At 32.8% G+C, this 21,450-nt stretch overlaps 3 protein-coding genes and 1 pseudogene across 9 annotated transcripts; all 4 read left to right on the top strand.

The window, feature by feature from the left end:
• The first annotated feature begins 1,643 nt into the window (after positions 1–1,643).
• On the top strand, positions 1,644–7,995 carry LOC137825261 (uncharacterized). 7 transcript variants are annotated; one of them, XM_090297273.1, is made up of 14 exons: positions 1,644–1,814; positions 2,044–2,127; positions 2,360–2,587; positions 2,716–2,842; positions 3,133–3,260; positions 3,354–3,423; positions 3,532–3,639; positions 4,491–4,608; positions 4,689–4,770; positions 4,937–4,998; positions 5,207–5,279; positions 5,399–5,479; positions 5,863–5,943; positions 6,771–7,995. In XM_090297273.1, exons 7-14 carry the CDS (start codon positions 3,552–3,554, stop codon positions 6,936–6,938), a joined length of 753 nt encoding a protein of 250 aa, XP_090153399.1. In that variant the 5' UTR covers positions 1,644–1,814; positions 2,044–2,127; positions 2,360–2,587; positions 2,716–2,842; positions 3,133–3,260; positions 3,354–3,423; positions 3,532–3,551; the 3' UTR covers positions 6,939–7,995. The 7 variants fall into 7 exon arrangements, 6 of the variants coding, with proteins under 6 accessions (XP_090153399.1, XP_068487035.2, XP_090153397.1 ...); XM_068630934.2 differs by having other exon boundaries at positions 1,678–1,814; positions 3,537–3,639; XR_016517329.1 differs by lacking the exon at positions 1,644–1,814 and having other exon boundaries at positions 2,006–2,127; positions 6,771–7,168.
• On the top strand, positions 7,474–7,995 carry LOC137825271 (photosystem II 5 kDa protein, chloroplastic). Its single transcript, XM_068630946.2, has one exon. The coding sequence runs from the start codon at positions 7,551–7,553 to the stop codon at positions 7,869–7,871; it is 321 nt and encodes a 106-aa protein (XP_068487047.1). The 5' UTR covers positions 7,474–7,550; the 3' UTR covers positions 7,872–7,995.
• A 3,841-nt stretch (positions 7,996–11,836) lies between these two features.
• Positions 11,837–15,888, top strand: LOC137819732 (40S ribosomal protein S27). The gene is made up of 3 exons (XM_068623690.2): positions 11,837–12,245; positions 12,318–12,613; positions 13,625–15,888. The coding sequence occupies exons 1-3, from the start codon at positions 12,071–12,073 to the stop codon at positions 15,659–15,661; spliced, it is 2,508 nt and encodes an 835-aa protein (XP_068479791.2). The 5' UTR covers positions 11,837–12,070; the 3' UTR covers positions 15,662–15,888.
• A 3,277-nt stretch (positions 15,889–19,165) lies between these two features.
• On the top strand, positions 19,166–19,929 carry LOC137821593 (F-box/kelch-repeat protein At3g23880-like; annotated as a pseudogene).
• The last annotated feature ends 1,521 nt before the right edge of the window (positions 19,930–21,450 follow it).

Raw genomic sequence — 21,450 nt, 5'->3', positions numbered from 1 at the left:
CCCACTATGGGAATGCGTTGGTCCAGCTGAATTTGGTAGAAGGAGAAATATTGATCAGCTTGAAACAACCAATCCAAAGGGTTTGTATCGGCAAAGAAGGGTAGGCTAAGTGTTGGTGGTCGTAGGGCAGGGGTGGGAAATTGTTGATGGTGGGAGTGAGATTGAGTGGAATGAGGGTTGTGTTGCTGGTTCATATTTGGGGTTCTATTTTCTGTGTGAGTTAAGAGTGCTACCTGGTCCAGGATGGACGTGAAGGTGGATTGAAGGTGTAGATTGTCTACTAGTGTTGTCCTCAAGTTGGCTTTTCATGTATGTGAGGGTTGCTTGGATGCTGGTTAAGACCGCTTCCATATCTTTGGATGGAGGGTGGGGAGCCATGGTAGGAACAATGAAAGCACCAATTTATTAGGTCTTTGCTACTGTGATGCTAAAATTTAGGGTTAACCAAAAATTCATCTACCTTCATTCATAGTGTTAGCCCCTTTTAAGGGCATAAGATGGCCATGGGCCTTACAGTTCTTTAAAGATAAGAGAATAACTTAATTGTAAAATCAACAACATAATAATGGCAGGCATTCCTAAGCTTCATGGGCCTATCCAATTATAAAATCCTTCATCCAATTGAGTTGCTTTTTGGGTCTTGTACTAATGTATGAACCAACTCTAACATTATACCTCTTTTTTCTTAATCAATATTTATCTCTTAGTTGAAGATAATTAAAATTTAATCAATATTATGCATTGGAGGGCTATGAAGTATATTTTAGGTTTAATCAATAGTGTCAAATGAGATTTCATTTTCAAATATAAGATGAAAATCCGTTGTACAAAATTTGGAACCCAATGTTTGAATTTGTAAAAAAAAAACCAGTAATTTTAAATAATTTTTTTAAAAAAATCAAGGTCTTTGAATCTTTTCAAATATAGTATTAGAATTCATGTAGACCATGATGATATAAAAAAATATGTAATTTATAAGAATATTAATTAAAAATGTTTATTAATACCATTTGAAAGTTACAGAAAATCTCACTAATGATTATACATTTATTATTTTACACCTTTAATTACATAAGTTTAAGGTATCCAACATTTGGAATTCATAACGTGTTAGATGTGCAATAAATTTCACTCTAATTTCTCACTGCATGATGCCTTGTAGTTTAGTGACTATTAACACCTTCTGAAAGACACTTATCAAACAAGTTTCACAAGATACTAGCACCTTTACCATTAAAGCATACTTCAACTTTATAGATTTATGTAAGTTTAAGGCATCCAATATTTGGATCTCATAGTATGTCAGATTTGCAATAAAATTATAATTTAGTTTTTCATCACCTCATGTCTTATTATACGTTATTTGGACCATTAATGTTAAATATATCTTTAAATATTCAAATACATAACATAAGTCATCATAAATTCATGACTTTAATTCACACATAAATACGTCATTCGCATTTTCACTCCATACACATATTATGTGTAATTTTCACAATTCAACAAAATTAAACCAATAAATAATTCAATCACCGAATTCAATAATTTATACAAATGACTCATGACAATATCTCCATTTGAATAAAGATGGTTATGTGAAACAAAGACATAAAAAAATGCACTATCTACAATGATGACTCAAATAATACATTTGTTTAAACACTTATGCTTCCCTTGGGAGAGAATACCAAACAAAACACTCATTATAGTAATTTAGACTACCTCGTTTGAATGCGGATGCTTTCACTCAAGCAAGAGTATAGACAAAACACTTATTGGAGTGACTAAAGAGTATTTGACAATACTATCATGTAAGCGAGGTCAAGGTCAACCTTGTAAATTGAAAGAAAATTTAATTGAATATCACTGAATTTTGTTAACCTTCTAAACAAATGTGATATAATTTTAATACTTATTTGTATCATTTACCTTTTCTTTATCTCATTTCTTTACATTTAAAAAAAGTTATATATATATATATTTATTTTATTTTTACATTTTTGAAATTTCAATCGAATCTTTTCAATATTTGTTTCTTAGTTTTCCACTGTTTCTCTGGAATCTGGATAAGCAGCGCAGTGGCCAACTTCACCAACGGAACCCATTATAGAATCCGACGCCGGCGTAAGTTTTTTTGCTTCTAAATGCTACTTTCTGTTGGCCATTTTATCACTCTGCATATATTCTGTTCGATGAAATGCTTCTCTGACTATGCCACCCTGAATTCTTTGTTACTGTTTTTAAACGATTAGCTCACTTCACAAATTGTTCCCTTCAAGTGAAAATTCTCATTCCATGTAATTGGTCGCATGTATCAGTGTCACAGCATGAAAATTTTGTTTCTTTTGATGGATAGGTCATGGTTTGCTGAGAGGGATGAAATGACGAAGCTTGCAGGATATTCCCTGGCTGTTTCATTTGCTCCCATAAGTTGCAATATCCTTAAAAACAATTGTAGATTCCCATTAGTTATATCTCGCAGGAATAAGTTCCGCTGTAGGTTATTTTCTACTCATGCTCTGAAAGCACAGTTACATGATAAGCCTGGAGCGGTTTCCAGATACTATCTTCCTCCTTGGTTTAGGTGTGTGTCTGGTAATGGTATCTCTGCACTGTTTTTTTTTTGGTTTTGGTGTCGTGTGCCTGTATGTATTATAAAGTATGCTGATTATATCAGTCGTTTGGCATGGTTTTTTGTTGGCTGAATTTCAGTGTTGCTCCTATGATGGAATGGACGGACAATCACTATAGGACTCTAGCACGCCTCATATCAAAACATGCTTGGCTTTACACGGAGATGGTTGCAGCTGAAACAATTGTTCATCAAAAGGACAATCTGGTAGATATATAATTCTGCTTGCTGAAAGAAAACAAAAAAATGAAATCAAATGGGTACTATGGAGTCAAAAGGGTTTTGCTTGTATGAATAACTAAGATCATAATTGCAGTTTTCTGGGGTTTTCTGTGATAAAATATATCTTATATAGTAAGTTGTATTGATTGGTTATCATTCCGAACCAATTGTTTATCTCATTTTAGTGTGCATACGCCAGTGCACAAGAGCTCAAAGTGACGCGGTGTTGGTATTGAAAAACTGTTTATTCTTTTTATTTTGTCTATTTTGTTCAGGACAGATTCTTGGCATATTCTCCAGACCAACATCCCATCGTGCTTCAAATCGGAGGGAGTAATATAAAAAATTTGGCTAAAGCAACTGAGCTTGCTAATGCTTATTGCTATGACGAGATCAACTTAAAGTTTGTATATTTTCAATCATCTTAAACCTTAAAGTTTCGCTTTTCTGCTATTGGTAATTTGAAGTACATTTCTTTTTCCAAAATTTCTACCAGCTGTGGATGCCCTAGTCCAAAAGTTGCTGGGCATGGTTGTTTCGGTGTGAGTCTTATGCTTAACCCCAAGGTTAGAAAACCATTCTTGATCCTTAATTAAATATGAATATATGCAAACAGATAAATATATAAGTGTAATTGTCAATGAAAATTGATATGGAAATCTAATGTATACAAGGAAAGTTTGTTGCTGAGGCCATGTCAGCAATTGCTGCCAGCACAAATGTACCTGTCAGTGTCAAATGTCGAATTGGCGTGGATGATCATGATTCGTATAATGAGCTTTGTAAGGTTCTTCTGTCTGCAATATCTTTCCATTTTAAGTTGAAAGGTTGCAAAGTTTGGATTCGATGAATAGGTTCTCTCCTCTTTTTATAAAATTTGCGAAAAAGGTATTACAGTTTGCCATGTATACGTTAGTATCTGAAACATTTTATAAACTGATATCAAACGTCTTGCATTTAGTAAGCAGTGAAAAGGGTTTCAGTGATTGGGTACAGTACATCCATATATACTAGGTGTTTATTATTTCAAAATCCCCAGGTTACTTGTTGCCACTAACTCAAAAATACTACTTAATTAATGGAGTTAAATTGTGACATGCTAGTAGGAGCCAGATTTTGGGACAGGGTTATGAATTTGGTTTTTAACCAACTGTTACTGGAAAATAATGATTGTAGAAATATGCAGAATCAATCACAAAAAAATTTGTGATGGGTTTTTTGGGGGACCGCCTTTTGTTTTGTTTTGGACACTACTTGTTAGGCTTGGAATTGCAAGCGTTTCATTTTTTTTACGATATCAGTTTTTTGCATTTGTGAAGATGAGTGATGATACATAGTTATGAAGTTGAGTTTCCATTTATTCCAGAAACAAATCATTCCCATTTTGGTTTCTTCCACCTTTGATTTTGATCTTAACTCAAAAGAAATAACAATTTGTACTTTTTATATACCCCTTGTTACTTGGAATTTATCTGGTGTTTTGGGTTTCATTGTCCTAAATAAAATATAATGGATCTCTATTGTACACCATACGTTGCCATTGATGTTGTTTAGATCTTTGGTTATATGACTTCTGCAAATACTTGTGCCATGGTTTTCAGGGCTACTTATTGAACATTATATTGTCTGTCAGGTGATTTCATATACCAGGTTTCTTCTTTATCACCTACTAAGCATTTTATAATTCACTCACGGAAGGCACTCCTCAATGGTATTAGCCCTGCTGAGAATAGGAGCATTCCTCCGCTAAAGTATGTGCTAGTAAAAATTGTTTTTATAGTTACATAATGTATAGAATTCATGTGATATCTCTCATCTTTTTAAAATATAGATATGAATACTTCTACGGCCTCCTACGTGACTTTCCTGACCTTACATTTACAATCAATGGCGGCATTACTAGTGTTGAAGAGGTGAACTGCTGTCATTATAATTATTTTTTGTGTATTGAATCCTAATATTCATATCAGATTTAGGAGTTTTCCATGCATAAACTGTCCATAGTCATTAATATCTACACACTGTCCTGACTCTGGACACTTCTACTTTTACCTGTTTTTGTGGGGACATTAATTATAGGTCATTGCGTCTCAAGAAGCTGGGGCTCATGGTGTTATGGTTGGACGTGCAGCCTACAACAAGTAAGTTTCAAATACAATAATGTTTCCTTTTGTCTGTGTTATGTATCGGGATTCTGCTTTTCTGAAAATATATCCTAAAAACTGCAGTGTTTTGTGGGGACATAGAGATTCCTGTTTATTACAATGCGTTTTGTTTGAACCTTCTTAACGTTGTTTGTATTAATTAATATGCGGTGGCTTGAGTAACCATTGTTGATAATCTTAACAGCCCTTGGCATATTTTGGGACACGTAGATTCTGCAATTTATGGTACACCAAGCAGTGGTCTTACACGTCGTCAGGTTCATTTGCAGAATGTTTGGCTTTCCATGGATTTTTCTGTACCAATTCTGGGTTAACTTTCATATTACTCAGAGTTTACCATTTTTGGTTTTAATTTTTTATTTCTCGTCTAATTAAGGTCCTCAAAAGATATCTGGCCTATGGGGAGTCGGTCATGGGAAAATATGGACGTAGGCCAACTATGCGAGATATTGTAAAGGTGGGAACAAAAATAATAACTCTAGTACTTGATTTTCTATTTTCATTCTTCCATTCGCTGTGAATTCCTATGTAGCATTGTATGTAGTATCGAATAGCTGATATATAATGCTGTATTCTTTATATGTAGAAGTAGCTTTAAGTTGTTATGTGGTATACACATTTTCACTACGTATTATGACTTTTTAGTATATATACACAACACAGAATTTTTTGATTCCTTGCAGTCTAATCCATTAACTCTGTTTTTTTTGTATTTTGTTTTAGAAGATTGGAGGCTTTTTTGTCCCACCTCCTTTTTATTTGCATGAGGCAAATTATGTATCTAGTAATGACATTCAATTTTCTGATATTATGCGGCAATTGTCTGTTATGTTGCTGCAGCCTTTACTCAATCTTTTCCATTCAGAACCTGGGAATGGACTCTGGAAGCGCAAAGCTGATGCTGCTTTCAAAAATTGCTCGGTAAGATTTTGTATGGTGAAACCTATTATTTGATTGCCTAGAAGATTCGTTTATACTGTATAATAGGACTTTAAATGAAGCTATCGACTAAAGGACGCACAAACTTTTTGATTGAGCAAAGGTTATATACGTGGTCTTCTATGTTTACTGTTATTTTCTATGATGGGTTTACTGGAGCTGTCTTCATTTCTCCGGAAATTTAAAAATAATGCTTTGAAATAAGTATTTTTTCAAAACAAAATCACTTTGTTTCTGAAAAAAGCAGAAAACTCCTTATTCTTAAACGAAGCAAGTAGACAAACAAAAAATTGTTTTTTAAATAAGTAATTTTTAATATGATCACTTGTTTAAGAAGTGGATTGGATTTGCTTATTAAAATAAGAAGAAGACTGTTCATTTTTAATATAAACAGATTAAACAAATACACAAAAAAGCTGAAATATTTTATTTGGTAAGCACTCTTTTAAAAAATAAGTACAAATAATCTCACCAAGCTACATTATTAGCTTTTAGATTGTACACAAACAAAACTATGTAAATAAATTGGGACATGAGTGGTTATCCCAGAATCAATGGCTACTGTTTAGAGTGAAGTTGACTCCAAACAATTGCTTATATTGCGATCATGTATCCTACAATTCTGTTGTGGAAATTAGTGGCTTACATGAACAGAGATAAGATGGCTAGTTCTTTCATTTCATTCCCTTGTTATTTGGGTTAGTCAGGTGAAGATTTTGTGTTACATAATTTGTTTAGTGTAAGCTGTTTAAAACTTCATTTATTATATGAACTGATTGAAATGCTAACTGCATTCTTTAACCATGTAGACTGTGGAATCATTTTTTGAAGAAACCCTTGTGGCAATTCCCGACTCAGTATTGGATTCGCCTGTTACCAAACTACCACCTGGCCGTAGAGATCTTTTTGCCAACATACACAATTTATTGCCTCCGCCATACACAACAGGAGAAGAAGCAGTAGTCATTTGCGCTTAAGTTCGCATGTTCTCTGCAAAACCAAGTTGAGCTCATTGCCTTTTTGATTTTTGATTTTTGATTTTTTTTTTTTAAATCAAGTGATAGATCTCATGTAACAGCTAATATTAATAATACAAGAATGCTTAATTATCTTTTTGTAAGTAATTGTCTTTGAAATGTAATCCATTCTATGTAGCACTCTTGATAAAAGATATAGGTGAATGAAATTCTTTCATTCTTGTTTGGGCCGCGGAATCTTGTAGTGGGTGTTAAGATTGTGAAGTAACTATTAACACAAAAAACCCTGCTATGTGTTGGGTCATGGGTGGCTCACATAACTCTGCATAAGATAAGCCTGGCCCACATGAAAATTAAAAGTTCAATGAGAGATTTTTTTTTCTTTGGTAGCTATTCATATAACATATAGCACATTCAATGGCCACTGGTTCAAGATAATCACTTATTCTACGTGGCAATGGTTCATTGGAGATTTCAAAAATGAGATAAGATAATTGGGTCCCCAGCCAGTTCCTCATCCAATATATTCTTTTATCAAACTTAACTCCTTCTACTTGCAACATAGAAGGACTAGTTTTGGGGTTAGTTCAAGACTGATATCACATAGCAGAGATGGCATCAATCACCATGGCAGCATCACTCATTGGCAGCTCAGTCATCAGCCACCGGTCCCCGGTTGCATCCCCAAGGAGGCTGGTGGTGGCAAATGCTTCCAAAGCAGTTGAAGGAGAGAAGACAAAGTTCAGTAGTGAGAATGACAAGGAGGGCAACAATGGAAGGAGGAACATGATGTTTGCAGCTGCTGCAGCAGCTGTTTGCTCTGTTGCTGGGATGTCCATGGCTGATGAGCCCAAACGTGGCACTCCTGAAGCTAAGAAAATCTATTATCCTATTTGTGTCACCATGCCAACAGCCAGGATTTGTCACAAATGAGGCCTTAGGCTGTATCTACCAAAAGAACAACGGCAATGTAATGTTTTCCTTTTCATATGATGATCTTTCGTCTCTCTGTACTATTTGTTCATGAAACAATCTACTTTGCCTTTTGTCTTGTGTATACTTCTGTTTTTTCCCCTTAGCTAAGATCGTTTTATGTTGAAATGTTGAACGATCTCTAACCCAAATTTTCTTTAGAGAGTGGAAGAAAAATATTAGATTTGCACTACAATGATGAAAGAAACAAGCTTGAGTAGGTTTAACTTGAAGCCATTCATCAAAAACTACATTAACTTCAACCCACTGACAAGAAAATTAGCATTATTTTACTCAGCCTACACAAGAGAATGACATAGTTTATTAAGACAGATGTTTCAGCCTTTAGTAATTGAAGAAAACTCGAATATTAGTTTGTAAAATTGCAACAGTTGATTTGGTAAATTTAGTTTATAAGCTAAATTGGTTGAATTTAAATTAAAAATTACCAAATGGGATCGCATTGTAATATACTTTAAACTTAATCTAACATAAATTGGGCTGCTTCTTCCTGCACTTCCATCACTTCTTCGACCACTTCCATAAATTTTAAAATTTCCAAAATTATTCTTACCTCCATAAATTTTAAAATTAACAAAATTACCCTTCAGGAAAATAATAATAATAGAAACAATGTTTTACACTATAGATTACGTTGAAAGTAAAAAATTACAATTTTCAAATTACGTAATCCATAACCTATTTAAGAACTCACAATGTTGAATTATATAATCCGGAACTTATTTAAGAAAATAAACCTTCTATGTAATCTGAAAGACAAAAATTACCTGGATTAGTAATCCGGACCTTATTTTCTTAAATAAATTTTGGATTATGTAATCTAATATTGTTAGTTGTTAAATAGGTTCCGGATTACGTAACCTAAAAGTGGTAATTTTTTACTTTCGAATTACATGATCTGGTAGGTTTATTTTCTTACTAAGTTATGAATTATGTAATCCGATGTTGTGAGCTGTTAAATATATTTTGGATTACTTTGAAATTGTAATTTTTGACTTCTAGATTACATAATCTATAAATTGTAATATTTTATTTTTGGACGAAGAGTAATTTTGAAAATTTTAAAATTTATGATAGATGGTTGAAGAAGTAATGAAGGTGGAGGAAGAAGCATTCCATAAATTGAGTTGAGTTCGAATAAACTACATTTGTATGAAGTTGAACTAAAATAAACTTTATTTATCTCAACTCAATTTCAATCTTATCTCAACTCATTATTACTTTATAAAAAAGTGTGTTAATTCAATACTTTATGATTATTCAGATTATTCATGTATGGTCGTGTTTGTGTACCTTCAATATATAATATGGGTATTTTTTTGACATAATATATTTCATGTTTAAAGTCGTATCACCATAATTGAAACTTTTGATATGAAACACAAATAACATGATACTACACGAACACGAAAATACGTATATTTTATAAACGGTAGGATATGGAATAACAAATTTATATATTATATAACTATGAATTATATAAATTGACAATAAAGATTTATGTACATAAGTATATTTTAGTTTTTAGCAGAAAAATGTTTTTCATGTCTGGTTCAAAATATTTTGTTCCTTATTTTTACAATCATAATAAAAATTTATACAATAAGTTTGAGTTTTTAAAAAATTAATGTATTTATCCTTTTTAAAATTGTGTCAGAACAAATTGTCTGAAATCCAACAAATATTTTTTAAATTGAATACTTCACCAATACGTGTCTTACAAATGTCAATGTCTGATATGTGTGTCCGACACGGACACACTATTTAAGAGGAGTGTCTGAGTCTCATTTGACTAACTCAAAGATCATTGTTTTAAAATCCATAATTTTTTCTTTAATTATTTTTTTTAAAAAAATAACTTTATTCTTTAATTATTGAGAAAATTAAATAAACATTCTTATAAATATTTATGACAAACAATATATTTTCCTTATATTCGTAATTTTGTACGATTCATGATTCCCATTGATTTTTAGATATGAAAATATTATACTAAACATTTTCTTGTGTTGTTTTTTTTGTTGGTAGAGGAGAAAATAAGTAAATATATAGCAAAAAAATGTGTTTGTTTTAGAAGAAAATGAAAAAAAAACCTTTAAAAGAATTTTTTTTCCCATTATTGTAACCCAAATTCAAGGTTTTGTGTTCTTTAGTCTTGTTTTCTCACTATGACCTATATTACATCTGGTAAAAATATGATATTGATTAGTAAATGATGAGATTTGTAGCAATTACATAACCATATCCCTTAAATTTGAGTGAATTTTGATATTTATTTTCAAATTGTACTGGCACGACCAGACGACTTAGTGAGTCGGTCAGCACTCGAACCATCTAACCACTTAACCACTATGAAAAGGTCATGTGATGACACGTGATTGACCGATCCATGACGACGAGCTATGGGTTGACCAAGTCAGCAGGGTTAATCCATAATTAAAAGTTGTTTAATACAATCATAAACACGAACCAATCTCTTAATTTGACCCACCAACGAAGGTCCATTAAGGTAATATAAATAACACAAATTCAAAGAATCAGGTACGTCATTATCTACAGTACTCAGACACCTGAGTGTCAACACCCTGACTGACTTGAGCGTTGGAGTACTTTCTACAGGTACCATCCCAGCTTGTGAGACCAGACGACCGAGAGGAGGAGGGCGAAACAGGAAGTTAGCAGTGACATTGACCGACCGAAGGGAGTAGAGAACAATCGTTCTTTAGGCCCTAACACCAATTTGATAACACAAATCATTAATAATAATAAATTATATTAATATTAAATTGTTACTATTTTTTATATTTTAGTTTATTTTTTTCAACTTGTACAAATAACACTTTTATTGATGTTTTATTTAATTGGTGGTGTATAAGTTAAAAAAATAGTATTTCATTTTTATGATACAAGACCACGTCTTATTTGAGACTCCAATTTGGTATGGCTTTTTCTTACGTGTTAAGAATTGGATTTATTATTAATATTTCATTAGTTTAAGATGAAATAATGTAATTATAGCATAATAATATAATTTAATCTGTTTTGGTAAATAAAAATTGAGATGAAATAAAATAACTATAATTCGTATGTTGTTTTAGTAACTAGTTAATATAAGGTTTTTAGGTTACATGTTTTAAAATTTATATACATGACATATTAAAAGAAAATATAATTTATATATAAAGATATATTTTTGTGGTAATTAAAATTGGTTGAGAAAAAAATTGAAGGATTAAATAATATTAGGTAAGTTTTAAAGTATAAAAGATATTAAAAATAATTAGTCATGATTATATATCTTTGTAGAAATCAATTGAATTTTTTTCTAAAAAATAAATAATATTAGTTGAAATTAAAAAAAAGGATTTATAAAATTATATAATATTAGTTAAAATTTTAAAAATAATTAATAATTAACTAAGATTTATAAATATCATGATTAACAGAAAAAAAATATTATAGTTTCAGATCATTTAAACTTTTGGGACATAACTATTACTAATAGAATGCTCGGTATCTTAGTTTCATATTATTTCTTAAATTGAATGATAAAAGTTGCAGTGAAAATGCTTGGATTTTTTTTTTGTTTTTTCCCAAATTGTGTAATCACTGTGCAAAGCTGGTTTTCAATAAAGAAATACTTAAAAGTTTTAAAATACTTATACAAATAATGAGTTGTAGAATAAATAAAAAATTGGTAAATATATATATATATATATATATATATATATATATAAAAGAAGAAAATGAATTTAGTCTTTTAATTTTTATTCCCAATTTTGTTTTTTTCCTTGCAGTTCCTATCATAGGTTTTTAAAATATTCATAATTTTGCTTCAATTATTAATTTTCCATAAGTTTGTTTCTATTTTAGTTAATAAAAATTATTTTAATAATTTCATAAATGTAAAAATCATTATTGTTACACTTTATCTTCATGAAAAAAAGTAAAATACATGAAGAACATTTGTTGAAGAAGTAGATATAAAGAGTGAGATGCATTAGGTTGCTTGATTTATCCGCCAGCAACCATCGCAACCGTTGATTCATCATCATCATCATCTTCTTCTTCTCTTCTTCTTCTTCATCTTCTTCTTCTTCTTCTTCTTCTTCTTCTCTTTTCTTCTTCTGCGTATAGTTATGGAGGGAGATTGGAATTCGCAATGCAACTGGACCATTCCTTCCTCCGCCTCTATCAGCGACTGCATCACTTTCCAATCCTCTTCCTCTCTTCTCAGCGACGATGGCCAAACTGATCCCACTCCTCTTCTTCTTCATTCCCCATCGCCAGATTCTCCTCCTTGCGAGATCAAGAGTAACCTCGTTTTCCCCTAACTGTACTTCAATTACACTAACGCTTTCGATTAATTCATTATTTCGTGTGCAGTTACTTTTGCGGAGAAACACGAGCTCAGGCAAATCTACGTTCGGAGCAGTGCTCGCGTCTACGAGATTTACTTTGCGCCCAACGCCCGCAGTAACAACGACTATCTCTGCACTGTTCGATGCGGTCTTGCTGTTAGAGACGATCACGTGCTTCGTTCGCCCGCTGTCCAAAATCTCGGTGACGATAGTGTTAAAACTGAAGATGATTGGGTTGAGGTCAAAGCTCCTGATTCTCCCAACATCGATTTGCAAACAAAGCCCTACCTCAATTCCACCAAAACATATCAGTCTCAGCAGGTGTTCCTATAAGTGTTTTCCCAATTTTGTTGGTTTTCGTTTAGATTCGTAAATAAATAGTAAGAACAACTGAATTGATGTGCTTTGTTAAGGTGGATGTGGAACAAACTGTTGTAGCATCAATTTGGTGAAGGTTCATGCTTAAATTACACTGCTCCTCCATTCAGGAGAGACTGATGATGCATGCGAAGTTTTTGTAGCTTGAACTGGTTGCATGCAAAGTTTCTTTTTTTTTACTCTATACATCGTTAGCACCAGTTTGATTTTAACCCCTACTAGTATTGACTTTTAAACTCCGTGACATGAGATGATAGAAGTGTCTTTGAAACATTACTCTGGTTTTGTATGAACATCGGATAAACTTTTTTCGTGCACACTTACTGGAGGAAGAAAAGGAAAAAAGGAATTGTGTTTTTCTCATGAACTAAAATCAGCTTCTTTTTAAGATTTTGGAGAAGATCTATCAGAGTGTTTTTGTAGAACTTAAATACTAATGAATTGTGTTTTTCTCATGAACTAAAATCAGCTTATTTTTAAGATTTTGGAGAAGATCTATCAGAGTGTTTTTATAGAACTTAAATACTAAGTTGATTTTGGCTTATGGGAGAACATAATTCATCTAATCTTCTTATTCTCTTTTTCGTCTAGTACTTTCTGCAAAAATTATCTTTTAAATGCTATAACTTATAGTGGGTTATTCAAAATTAGCTATTGGTTATTTTAACAGAGCCAGGATAAATTATTTGTTAGTCTTGTTCCTGAAGGTTCATTTTATCTGAATGGAGAGAAACTAACGCACTCCATCTCTTAGGGATACAGGGGAGCGTGTTTTTTTAATAATTAGGAGTAGGAAAGAGTACAAAAGCATAATTCAGGCGAGGAACTATAGTTTTCTTTTTAATAAACAATACATTCTTCTCTTGACTTAGATTCACGAGGTGCCATATTAGATGGGGCACCATACCAATGTGTTTGGTTTTCTGATTTCAGTTGCTCTTTTCCTGTCTCCAGGATCTTTATGAGGCTACAGCAGAGATTGACGACACAAATCCTTGCATTTCTGTTACTATTCGGCTGCTCTCGCTTCAGAATAAAGGCTGTGTTTATGTTGATGAAATTTATGTGTTTGCTGATCCTGTTGATTCAGTCGATTCAGAAAGCCAAGAAAAGCCTCATGAAAACTCATCTGGCAGTTCCCTCATGGCTATGTTTATACCCACTTTAATGCAATTATCTAAGACAACAGGGCTCAGCAATCTAAATGCTCTCAAAAAGGAAAAATCACTTGTTCTGGGGGATGATTTGCAAGCAACTCCCGCTAGTGATTCGATAATTAAAACCCAGCTGATAGGAAACACCAGCATAACTGATCCCCAAGAAGTGAAGTTGAAGGAGGTAAAAGGAAGTTGGGTGGGTCCATCCCAGCCAGATGCAGTCTCACAAAATGCTAAAATTGAGAGTAACCCTGTTGCAGTACCCTCACAAACTGCTAAAATGGACAGCACTGTTGTACCCTCAAAAATTGCTGAAATGGAGAACAACCATAGTGCCGTTCCCTTTCAATTTGCTAAAATAGAGTGCAACCGTAGTGCTCTCCCCTCACAAGTTGGTATTTCTGAGAGTAAAGGTGGTTTTTCTTTGGGTGGCAATGTTGAAAGGGTCCTGGAACAGCTTGTATCACGCATGGACAGGATAGAAGAAATCTGTTTGGGCTTTCAAGAGAAAATGGTAGTGCCCATGAGCAGCATGGAGGCAAGACTTCAGAGAGTTGAGCAGCAACTGGATACATTGACTAAGAATTTGCAGAACTCTGCATCGCCATCTCATTGTAGAATTTCTTCTCCTGATGCTTCTTGTATTGTATCAGATGCCAACACCAGTGACAGTTGTCCTGATTATATTGTCACTAGGGAAAGTGAACCAGATGAGAAACATTTACACGCAGAGATACCATATGTCTCTCCTCATAGGTCTGATTCAGGAAATATTACTCAATTGCTCCCAGGTCTTGTAGTTACGGCCCCAGAGTTTCCTGATGGCGAGGATGAAGAAGGAAATGCATCAGAGCAAGAAACAAGTTCTTTGAAAGATAAAGGAAAGCACACAATTGATGATGCTTTATCTTCTGCATTAGCTAATTTTTTATCTTCTATGTCCGTAAACTCTCCAAAGTATACGAAAAGTCTAACTGTTACAGCCCCTGAGTTTTCAAATGAAGATGATGATGATGATGACCATGGGAGCAATAGCGAGATAGCAAAAAATGGCTCAGTTCGTCTTGCAGTCAGTGAGGAATTTAGTCACATCCAAGTGTTGGCTTCATCTAATACTTTGGAAAATGGTGAGAAGATAAACCCAGATTCTAATTATAAACCATCTGAAAAGATTGCCCAGGAAGCTGAAGAAGATGACCAACTTTGCATTGCTAAAGGAGATCAAGAAGAGGTGAATGTGAAAACTAATAGTTTAGCTGAACTCAATCCAGAAACAGGTTTTATTGACAACTCTGAAGAAGATGATAATGGGAAAATCAATGGTCAGAAAGGTGATAGTATCACCGAGGAAGGGCAGTCTTCACGAACTGAACATACTGTGGCAACAGAGGTCCCTAAAAAGACCTTCCACGAGAACATCTTAGAGAACGTTCTTGGATTTTCAGTAGGTTCCTCTGTTGTAGATTTTGAAAACCCAATCTTGGACGTGAAATTTATTTCTCACACAAGTCCTGCCACAGAGCGTTTCCTTGAAGACCTTCTTCAAGTTGATACACAAGAAACCACCAGTTCAATAGACCCATCTGTCAAGGAAAGCAATGTTGATCTTTCCGTTGAGGAACAACTGAAAAGCAATGGCGATGTCTCAGTTGAGCAGCAGTCAAATTTGATTTCAATAGATGGGGAACCTGCAAATCTAGTTAGCGACAGCCATTTTTCTGTGGACAAAGACGTGTGTTCTTCGATACCAGTGAACATCGATAGCGATAATCTGCCACTGTCTGAGGATCATAAACGAAAACGTGATCAAGTAACTTGGTCAAGTTGCACATGAATTGGTTTCTAGTCCTTGTTCCCGTTCATGAATAGATCTTTAGGTACTGTGTATAAATTTTCGTGAATACCATCTTCTTCTTTCTTTAACTTTCCTACAATAATCTTTAGTTTTTTTTGTTGCTTTGTGGCGTGGTTGCTTGCATGACAGATTATCAATTGTAAATAGTAATTCACTTTTTGGTTGTAGTTGCTGGAGAATTAGTCCAAGGTGATACATATTTCTTATATGCATTGTTCTTACTGAAGCTGGACTAGAACTGTCCGAAGTGGATAATTGAGTTTTTGGACTAGTTGATTATTTGTTGAAGGGTTAGGGCTTTGTTGCTTTGTTGAAGGGTTTGACTTTTTGATTATTCTTAACAAAATATAGTGTTCATATAAGCTTGAGTGAGTATGTAGTATAAAATTATATTTATAGACTTTTGGGTCTATGTTAATATCCAATAAAAATGGTTACCTTGATACAATAAAAATCAATTTTTAAGTGAATCCAATAAAATGGTTACCTGATTACAATAGAAATCAATTTTTAATAGAAATCAATTTTTAATAGAAATTAATTTTTAAGTGAATCCAATAAAATGGTTACTTTGTAACAATAGAAATCAATTTTTAAGTGAAGAGTTATTTGGATTTGTAGGTGGTTTTACTCAAATTTACAAAAGGAATAATATTATATTATTAATTTTCAGTTTTGAATAGTATACAAGCCCTGCGGGAACCCAATTTGTAGGGTGATTCAGGCTTTAGTTAGCTCAATTATTTTAACAATTCGATTTGGGTTTGTACTTTCTGACAACTCGATGGGTCAAATTTAATGTAATTAGAACTTTTTGAAATTGTACGAATCTCTATAAACATTAATGACACAAATTCATATTTAATGATAAGTTTTAATAATTTCGACATACATCACTTATCACTTAGCAGATGACATTTATCATGTTGTCTTAAGACAATATGACGTTCATTAGATAACTTGGTCATTGTGTTATTTCTTATTTTTTCTAAAATATTTATTGTATGTGGAGGAACAGTTTTAAAGTGAAATAGAGGTTGGGGCAGTTTTGAATTGAAAGAGTGGTTACTTTTTAAAAACAGTTGCATAGAAAGAAGAATGTCTCTTCAAATTTGAGAAAAAGAAAAATATTAGTGGAAATACTGGAGAAGATTGGCGGTTTTGAATTGAGAGAGTGGTTAATTTTAAAAAACCGTTGCATAGAAAGAGGGAATGTCTCTTCAAATTTGAGAGAGAGAAAAATATTAGGAAAATATTGTAGAAGATAGCAAGGGAGTGTTGCTAAAAAGATATTATAGGTTCAATTTCTCTTTCTTGATTTCCAGTTTTAGATTTTCCTTCTTATCATCTTCACCCCTTTAAAGAAATTAAATTGTTAGGGGTTGTTTGCCATGTCTACAATGAATGCTCACATTTTTTAACTTGAGGCCTTTGCTATTTGTCGTTAATGTCTTTTTATGGTGAAAACTGACTTTTGTCTAGTTTTCGTATCTCTTTCAATGTATTTATCAATAGTTCAATGTTTGGTAAGCATCACCAGGTTTCTCTTAAGGATGTTGCCAACTCGACTAATGAATCAGTGTTTCGTTCACTACCAACACGATTTCGGTTGTTGGGTTTAAACCCTTTTAAAAAGGTGATTGTTGTTACTTTAAATACTGACTTCCATTACTTGATTTCTAGGCAGAGTTAACTCCAGACAATTTCTATTCCAACAAGTATCCTCTCAGTGAAAGGATATAAAATGACAAATGTAATTGGTTTGTGACTATTTTTGTGACCATTTGCATGGTACATGGTAATATTTTCTTCAGGTAATATTACCACGATCCAAGATTGAGCACCCTTTTCAAAATGGTCATGAGAATGACAATGAGGATTCTATTTCTAAAATTGAGGTTGAAAATATTGTTGGAGTTGGATCAAACGCAGAGTTAGAGGTCCTATGTTATGAGACATGCACTGTTTACTTATACCTATAATTGGTGTTGTAATCTTAGTTACATATGGAAAAGGAACAATGCATGGATGAGACAGCAACAACCCTCCATCCATGTTGGGAGGCATATCGCCTGGTTGACAAGTATGCATGCGGTTATTTAATATCGTGATTTTAAATTGTTTGCATTGTGGGTACCAAATTATGGACAAATGCATTAGATGTGGCCACAATTGTGGTAGCAATTGAGGTTCTCAAGCCTCTCGATAATCGATAATGAACGTTGTATTCAATCTATCATTCTTTTCCTTGATGATATTGGTACGAATTGGTTTACTTCTTCTAAGTTCAATTTTATTCATTTTTAATTCTTCCATTTTACTAAATCTTTTGGCTTAAGAGAATGTAAAGCTTACGACCATTCATAACATATCTCCATCTGGATTACTACCGATGCAAGAAGCAAACTATTAGCTTTATCTATACTCAAAGTTGTGGAAAAGTTGTTATGCTTTGGTTCTGTGGCTGCACTTTTTGTGGATTTAGTTTTCAAGAAGAGACAAAGACAACGCAACATGCAGTCTGGGTGTTTACTGGGAAAAAAATGTGAACAGTGCAGTGCTTCAGCTTCATAAATGGGAAGAAACTGAACTCATTGAGGAGACAATGTTGGTTATGGTGTTTGAATATATCAAATTTATTGGTGTGAATTCAATGATTCTATGTTAAGGGAGGGAGGGTGTTTATCACCATTTGGAGAAAAGAAAAGAAAAAAAAGAAAGAAAGAAAAGTCTCTTTGAAGCTGATAATGATAACATATAATATCTTATTCTTTTTTTTACATAAATCTCTGGAATGCTACATTTATTGAATGCTTAAATTAACATGTGTTATTTTTAAAATGGTTAATAATTAAAAGAAACGATTATTTAAAACTATATCAATTTTAATTACAAAGTTTATTCAATTGTGTGATTTAATTAAATAATTTAGATTTCAAATTCGTACCAATAGCAAATAAAAAACACAGTTCTACTTAAATTGTTTACTTAGGATCACATATAAAAAAAATATCATGCGTAAACTTTTTATAATATTACTACTGCATATATTTGATTTTCTATTTATAATATTATCATATAAGCGTATCTAAATTTAGTTAAATAAAATATAAATACATGTATTCGCGCACTTACATTATAAATTTGTAATTTATTTTAATAAATATAAATAATATATATATATATATATATATATATATATAAACATCTATAACTATATCAATCTTTTTTAAAAATACATTATCTTTGAGTTGACCTTCAATTATTGTATAATAACAGAAATGGTTAATAAATTTTAATTTTTTTAAAACAAAAAGAATTTAACAAAACACACATCAATAGATACAAGTTTATTTTTTCTTTTTTTAATTTTTTTTATTCGGTTGAGATTTTATAGAAATGGATGCTGATAATTAAGGTAGTGTTAAAAAGGTATTGATTATTAGTTGACCATTCAAGCATTTCTTTGTGGAATGATGTACTCAAAGGACAAACTGGTCATACAGGAAAAGTACTGGAGAAGGAAGAAGCTTGGGAAGAGTACTGGAGAAGGAAGAAGCTCATCTCTATGTATTGAGTCATTTGGTGCATGCACAATAAAGAAGGAAAGTAAAATGAAGAGAGCCAAGAGTAGAAGAGTAAGGAGAAGGAACAGGATCAGTGTGCTTCTGCCGAGGAATTTGATCATTCAAATCTTGTTGAGGTTGCCGGTTAAGTCTCTTGCTCGTTTCAAAAGTGTCTGTAAATCATGGTTTTCTGTAATCTCTGATCCCCACTTTGCAATTTCACATTTTGAACTTGCTGCAGCATGCACGGGAGAGACTTTTGTTCTTGGGACCTACTGTTCATGAAGTCCGATCCATAGACTTCAATGCACCCCTTAACGATGATTCTGCTTCGGCTGGCATTAAACCTCAACTTTCTGTCCCCAGAATCCCATTCTGATCTAATCCTAGGTTGTTGTAGGGGGTTTGTGCTTTTGGACTGTAGCCAAAGTCTGTGTTTGTGGAATCCCGCAACAGGTATCCACAAACAAGTGTGTGAGTCACCTATTGCATCGGGATATGGATGCCAGGCTTTTCGTGTTTCTCTATGGTTTTGGTTATGACCCTTCAACAGATGACTACTTGGTGGTGCAAGCCTCCTACAACTTTGACTCAGAAGTTGCAACCCGAGTGGAGTTTTTCTCTTTCAGAGCTAATGCGTGGAAAGAAATTGAGGGCATTCATTTGTCTTACAATGGATAGTTTCTGATACCATATTACGAATTGAACTTTAAATCTAACTCAACCGCATAAAATAGACTCATGGAGTGAGGTTTGCACCCACTTATATAAAATAAAAGGCTCTAATCTCTAATCGATGTGGGATCTCTAACAAAGTGTGAAAGATAAGGCAGAATGATGAGACTATAATTTCATCATCATTATGTTTTGATTTACGAAGTACTGTATTAATGTTAATTGAAGGTGTTTATTTTTATACTTGTGTGTTCAACTTGATTAGTGCATAAATCATCATAACTTGATGGAGACTGTAAGGAGTCAAGCAGTAAGAACTAATAGAAGCTGATATCTTGTTGAAGAAGTAGCTATTATAAGGAAATGGTAATGGAATAGAAAAGAAACAAAAACTCACTTGTCTTATTTTTCTGTTATCACAATAACCCCATTCATACTCTAATATTCTGGTATAACAAAATATATTCCTATTTGTTCTTGCATTCTACAAAAAAAATATAATAATCCTATTTGTTTTGTCATTCCACCATATTATTTCTCATTCATAGTTCCATAATGTCACTACCTTAACATAGGTCCTAACAATTTAATTTTTCAAAAGTAATGCAGTGTGGAATCCGTAGCATTCTCAATCCTCCAACAGAGACACAATGATACGATCAAAATCACATACAGAATTTCTCACTTCTTTAGATGTTTATCAAACCAATCTATCATGATTCAACAAACCATGTGAGGCGTTCGGAAATATTTTTACAAAACTTTCAACCTGCACAAACCAAAAATCGGCACATTTGAGAAATTTTGTTCATTAATGATCATGAAAAAGAAACTACTTTGGCAAATACAACCGGAGGATATAACTTAAAATTGTTATTTAATTGTTCTGATTTGTCCAATGCACAATTTTAATTTGTATGTAAAGTATTTCCTGAAGAAAAAAAGGTGTAAAAGCTAACCAAGCTTTTATAACAGCAAAAAGATAACAATCATGGTGATACCCTAGCAATTAATGGATGTTTACCATAATGGGAATATAAAAAAAAAAGCTTTTAACCAATTTATCAGACCCAAAATTAGTCTTTAGTAGTGGAATGAAAAACCTAAGTGGCAGCAACTATACAATGCAGTACACAGGAACTATTTCCAGCTTATGTACATGTTTATTCCTATGTGGTTGAGGATGAGAGAAAAGAGATGAAGTTGTGAAAAGTACGATTTAGAAGTTTCAGTGATTTTTTTTTTTAAACTCGTGAAAGATTAAAGTGTTAAGATACCAGATATTTTAAACTATAAAATAGAAGCATTCTTAGTAAACTTTTGTGAGAATGATTGAGCATGAGGCATGGATGATATAAAAGTACTCCTATTTTTTTTCATTTAGTTAGGTGAATTTTTGTGATGAGCAAAAAGCAACAAGTTGTCTCAATGTTTTATAGAGGTTGAATATAATTAGGCCAACTTAGCAAGCTTTGGAGAAAATGCTTCAAAATTTTAGTGAGAAAGAAGATACTATAACTATCCATT

The sequence above is a fragment of the Phaseolus vulgaris genome, chromosome 11 (assembly GCF_051622355.1).
Source record: "Phaseolus vulgaris cultivar YP4 chromosome 11, ASM5162235v1, whole genome shotgun sequence".
Classification (NCBI taxonomy): Eukaryota; Viridiplantae; Streptophyta; class Magnoliopsida; order Fabales; family Fabaceae; genus Phaseolus; species Phaseolus vulgaris.
The sequence above is the reverse complement of the archived record's forward strand: the minus strand, read 5'-3'. Positions and strand labels throughout refer to the sequence as shown.

Excerpts from the sequence above, each read along its gene's own strand:
- LOC137825261 (XM_068630934.2), top strand. The coding sequence starts at position 2,385 with ATGACGAAGCTTGCAGGATATTCCCTGGCTGTTTCATTTGCTCCCATA. Across the intron at positions 2,843-3,132 it reads TTCATCAAAAGGACAATCTG|GACAGATTCTTGGCATATTC; the intron begins GTAGATATATAA and ends TATTTTGTTCAG. Across the intron at positions 5,944-6,770 it reads CTGCTTTCAAAAATTGCTCG|ACTGTGGAATCATTTTTTGA; the intron begins GTAAGATTTTGT and ends TTAACCATGTAG.
- LOC137825271 (XM_068630946.2), top strand. The coding sequence starts at position 7,551 with ATGGCATCAATCACCATGGCAGCATCACTCATTGGCAGCTCAGTCATC.
- LOC137819732 (XM_068623690.2), top strand. The coding sequence starts at position 12,071 with ATGGAGGGAGATTGGAATTCGCAATGCAACTGGACCATTCCTTCCTCC. Across the intron at positions 12,246-12,317 it reads TCCTCCTTGCGAGATCAAGA|TTACTTTTGCGGAGAAACAC; the intron begins GTAACCTCGTTT and ends TTTCGTGTGCAG. Across the intron at positions 12,614-13,624 it reads AAACATATCAGTCTCAGCAG|GATCTTTATGAGGCTACAGC; the intron begins GTGTTCCTATAA and ends TCCTGTCTCCAG.